Source organism: Osmerus mordax, chromosome 17, assembly GCF_038355195.1.
Source record: "Osmerus mordax isolate fOsmMor3 chromosome 17, fOsmMor3.pri, whole genome shotgun sequence".
NCBI lineage: Eukaryota > Metazoa > Chordata > Actinopteri > Osmeriformes > Osmeridae > Osmerus > Osmerus mordax.
Genome location: NC_090066.1, coordinates 9,953,709 through 9,958,895, shown reverse-complemented (window position 1 = coordinate 9,958,895; position 5,187 = coordinate 9,953,709). Strand labels below are relative to the sequence as shown.

The 5,187-nt window shown below is 55.7% G+C and overlaps 1 protein-coding gene across 1 annotated transcript in view; it reads right to left on the bottom strand.

The window, feature by feature from the left end:
- The window catches only part of grm8a (glutamate receptor, metabotropic 8a), a 22,692-nt gene extending 18,373 nt beyond the window's left edge, over positions 1–4,319 (bottom strand). Inside the window, 2 exon segments of the mRNA XM_067255019.1 lie at positions 3,601–4,134; positions 4,137–4,319. Coding sequence (XP_067111120.1) covers positions 3,601–4,134; positions 4,137–4,319 — 717 coding nt within the window.
- Between the last annotated feature and the right edge of the window lie 868 nt (positions 4,320–5,187).

Below are 5,187 nucleotides of genomic sequence, written 5' to 3'. Positions count from 1 at the left end.
GTCACGCACACTTAGCCTGCGACTTTTTACAGTCCTATCGGTCCCAACACGTCGCACACACACACACACACACAACACACAGGCTTAGGATAGCGTCTCACACACACACACCCATACCGGACAGGCTTGTTTTCCACACAAACCCCAGTGACCTCCACCTCCTCATTAGAGCCTTTAACGGGAGATGAATGGAAGCCCTTCAGAGCCCATCGACAAACGTATCCCCGAAAGTAGTGGGAATGTGTGTGTCTACTGTGTGCGCGTGTGTGTTCCATTGTGACCCCCCCCCCCCCCCCCATATCATGTGTGATGAATTCACCTTCCCATTCTGCTCCAAAACTATCTCAGAAGGACAATCACAGCCTCCCCTCGTTAGCGAACGGCACGCTTTCTCATCGCCCGCCCCGGTCTGGTTCGGCGTCGGCCATGTTGTCTCTCCTCGGCGAGGGAGCGGGTCTTCCTTGCTGCTAATGAGATCTCACAGAGGTTGTTGTGAATGCGCCCAGGGTTCATTACCATCCACTTAATTTCTCCGTGAAGGAAATCAACAGCACTATTATTAGAGACTCTCCTGAGACCACTCTCTCTCTCTCTCTCTCTCTCTCTCTCTCTCTTTGTCTTCCCCTCTCTTCTGCCGTTCTCGCCCTCTCTCTCTCTCTCTCTCCTCTCTCTCTCTCCCTTCCCCTCGCCTTCATATCTCTTTTCATCTCCTCTGTTTTGGGGGGTTTGCTCTTGCTCTCCCCTCCCTCCGTCTCTCTCTCTCTTAGTTTATAATTTTTTTTCCTTTATCCCTTCATCTCTCTCTCTCATCCGGCTGTGATAGGGGGGGAGGGGGGACGCACACGACAGACAGAGAATGTTATGGCCCCTGAGGACAGCCGGGCCCAGCCGCCGTCCGGGCCCCTCCAGCAGCTCCCAGCCCCCGGGGCCGCCTCGCTCCGTCTCCCTCCCTCCCTCGCTCCGTCTCCCTCCCTCCGCCTCCCTCCCTCCGCCTCCCTCCCTCCCTCGCTCCGTCTCCCTCCCTCGCTCCGTCCCCCTCCCTCGCTCCGCCTCCCTCCCTCGCTCCGTCTCCCTCCCTCACTCGCTCCGTCTCCCTCCCTCACTCGCTCCGTCTCCCTCCCTCGCTCCGTCTCCCTCCCTCCCTCGCTCCGTCCTCCCTCGCTCCGTCTCCCTCCCTCGCTCCGCCTCCCTCCCTCGCTCCGTCTCTCCTCGCCTCCGCATTACAAGCGGGCGCACGTTAATTACGATCTAATCGAATCGTCGTCTTCCCTTTTGTGAAAGCGAGCACCGAAATTGATTCGTAACTCCCAGAGCGTTCGGCCTGGGGAGAAGAAGAAGAGAGAGAAAAAAAAACGGACAAGACGATGCTGCCCTTTTATCCGCTGGACTGGCGTGGTGTTTGGTGTGTTGCCGGGGGGGGGGGGGGGTGATCCCTTCATCTGCATGACTCGCCCCCCCCCCCCCCCCCCCCCCCCGACTAAGCCAGTGGAGACGTGATATTCATCACACCTGCTGCAGGGGGAACGGGCAGATCTCAAACAAAGCGGACGCTTTGCCTCGTCCAGTCAGACGAGGGTAATGCACTTCCTAAGACCACGGGGGTTAGCGCCCATCCACCAGAAATGTAAAGAATCTTGGCGGATAGCGCTCGGCCGCCAATGGTATTGTCGGGTGTCGGATTGCGTGGTCAACCTCTGATATCCCTGCATCATGTGGCACCATGTGGCCTGCGCGTCGTGTGTGTAGGGGAGGGGTGGGGAGGGGTGGGGAGGGGTGGGGAGGGGTGGGGAGGGGAGGGGGGGACTAGGGTGGGAGAAAGCGTGGGAAACACCTCCGGTTTCAGACATCTAGTTTCTCTCTAAACCCCTCAGCCAAGAGGAGATGGGGGTGGGGGGGGGGGGTAGGAGGAGGGGGAATGAGGGGGGGGGGGGTAGGAGGGGGAAAGAAGGGAGAGGAGGAGGAGGGAAGGAGGCAGGGAGAGGAGGGGGGGAGGGAGAGGAGGAAGAAGGGGAGGGGGAAGGAAGGAGGGAGGGAGAGGAGGGGGGGGGGGAGGAGGAGGATGAGGGGAGACAGAAGAAGAGGAGGGGGGGGGAGGAGAACACTTGGGGAACGGCTGATCCACAGATGGGAAAGGACTGACAGATCAGAGTGGAAACCGCACACTTCCATGTGGTTGAAGTCATTAGAGTCACCCGGGGGTGGAGGGGGGGGGGAGGTGGATGGGGGGGGTCGAGATGGATAGACAGTCTGCCTGTCAAGACCCGCCATTAGTCTAAGTAGCACGCTTCACTAAGGAATAAAGAACTGGCTTCAGCTTAGCGGACTATCGTTGTCCTCCCCTCGATTAGCTGTGTGAGTCAGTGTTATTATTGTGTGTGCCCCGGTGTGTGTGTGTGACAGCAGTGGTGGACTAGGCCAACGTAGTACCCATATGTACATGACACCATTTCCAGCAAGCTATTTTCAGACCCTGATCCACACACACACACACTGCATTATTCATGAGCAGATAAAATATCAAGTATAATACGATACCCCCTACTACATCGCCCCCCCCCCCCCCACACACACACACACACACCCAAACAAACACACAGAAACACAACAAGGTCTTACTGTGACACACGCACACACACACAGACACACAATCCGACGCAGCAGCTAAATCCTATTAGGCAAATGAGAGCGAGGCGCGGGCAAAGCCCCCTAAAAGAACACGCCCCACGCGTGTGGCGCCCATAACAGATCCTCTCTGTAAATCACGTTTAGCGTTCTTATCAGCAAATTTGGCACAAGGCTTGACCCCTTACACACACACACACACACACACAATGGCTGAATGGGGAAGAGGGGGGGGCGCAAAATACCCCAAGCATCATTAGTGTCCTCGTACTTTAACACGGCTCTGTCATCGATCAGTGCTGTTCCACTAATGACGACAAGACACGCGCGTACGCCTCTCTCTCTCTCTTTCTCTCCTTCTCTCTCTTTCTCTCTCCTCTCTCTTTCTTTCTCTCTCTCTCTCTCTCACACGCATGCAGACATACGCCGACTGTAATCACTGCACTAGAATTAATTGGCTTTTGACAGTTGTTGACTGTAATTGATTTCGGCGAGGGCCCAGAAGGCTCCGAAAAGCCCAACTGATCTCATTTCGAAAACGGAGACATATCTCTACGAGCAAGAGCAGGAAAACATGCGCGTGTGTGTGTGCACTCGCACGCGCACACACACGTCAGGTTGAATCTGTCTTTGCCACACATACGTGCCCTCTCCCTCTGTCTTACACACACACACACAATCCCGCTCTCAGGGGCCGGGGTTGTGGAGTGCGCCTCTGAAGTATTATTTCCCGAAGATTGACTGCAATTTAATTGGCTGTCATAATTGAACTTCATCTGCCTCCAGTCGCGAGTTTGGCTGCCGTGGCGACGTGTCAGTGTGTGATACCAGACCAGGCTGCAACGGCCCAGAACACCCTTGGAGCCTAGCCACCAGACATGGACAGGGGAGGAGATCTCTCCCTCCCCCCCCCCCCCCCCCCACGCACACACACAAACAGAAGAAGAAACCCCCAAAAAAGGAAATACCTCCCCCTACCTTAAACAGACGCAGTATATTAGCCACCATGATGGACACGGAGCTGGCCGCCGCCCCGATCACCCCCACGATCTTATCCGGCTTGGCGAAGATGGGCGGGTCGCCGTTGGCGCAGCGTACGTCCGAGCCGTCCTTCTCGATGAGGGCCTGGACGAAGGTGAGCGACTGCTCCAGGGCGTACGTGTCCCTGGAGCAGGTGTCCAGGATGCGGGCCCCCAGCGTGATGTTGGGCAGCAGCTCCGGGTCTTTGTTGATCAGGTCGATGGCGAACATCATGGCCTCCAGGCGATGGATGCCCTTCTCCTTCTTCAGCTCGCCGCAGGGCACGCCGCGCTCCCCCCGCGAGTGCACCGGGAACAGCCCCCCCAGGATGATGTCGCCGTCCAGGCGGATGGAGTGGGCGTACTCGGGCGCCGCCCCCCCCGCCGCCGCCGCCGCTGCCGCCGCCGCCTGGGGGTCTGCGATCCGCTGCGGGGACGCCAGGGGGAGGAGCCAAGTACAGGAAGCGGCGAAGGCGAGGAGGAGGAAGTGGCGCCGGGCGGCGAAGGCGGGCCGCTGGGGTTCCGTCGTCGGCGCCATTGGCGACGCAGTGGGGCTGCAGTGAGGGACGGAGCCGTTCGGTTCGGACGGGCCAATGGGAACAGAGGGGGGAGTTGTTGATTCCCTTCCTGTTCAGTGCTGAGGGAGGGGGGACACTCCTCCAGGGGAAGATCTAGCATAGGGCTCCAAGGCACACATGTCCACGGACAGAGAGAGAGAGAGAGAGAGAGAGAGAGAGAGAGAGAGAGAGAGAGAGAGAGAGAGAGAGAGAGAGAGAGAGAGAGAGAGAGAGAGAGAGAGGAACGAGAGATGGGGGAGAGATAGAAGGAGAGAGTCGGAGGAGGAGGAGTAGAAGGGGTGAAGCAACGGAGAAGGAGTCTGGCTGTGTTGATTGGGGTAATACTGGAGTCACATGTTCAGGGGAGCCTGCAGGACACAGAGAACAGAGGGGATCTGTCGGTCAGTCCTCTACACTGCGGAGCAGACATACACACACTTTTAGCGCAAAAAACTCACAAATACACTTGCTCATCCTGTCAAAAACGCACACATCGGCAGAAACAGTCGATAACAATAAAATGCAGGTAAGGCACGCAGCGAGCCTCTTCCACATCACTGCATGACTCACAAGTTGAATTATCTATGAATGTAATTGCTGATGTTGTTTAAGTAACAGTTGCAGCTACCTATAATGGAATTATGTTTAGTGCATAAGTCATATGTCAGCCCGCATTATCCGATTTCATTTCAAGATAATCAGACTAGAACAATTTTCCTAAAGGACTATTTTTAACAATGCCCTCTTTACCCCACATTGCAAATGATCTGAAGATGGCCTGATTAATTCTAGGTTGATGACTAAATGTAAATGTAGGTTGGCCCCCATTGTTCTGAATCGTTAATTTTCAGTGCGTTCAAAACCCACGCTTGGAGAGTAAAGGTATAGCCTACTTTTTCACATCACAACATAAGAATGAACATACATTTCACATATATGTATTAAGGAATAGAATATTCTTAAAGTAGCATTGTTGTAAGGTATGCATT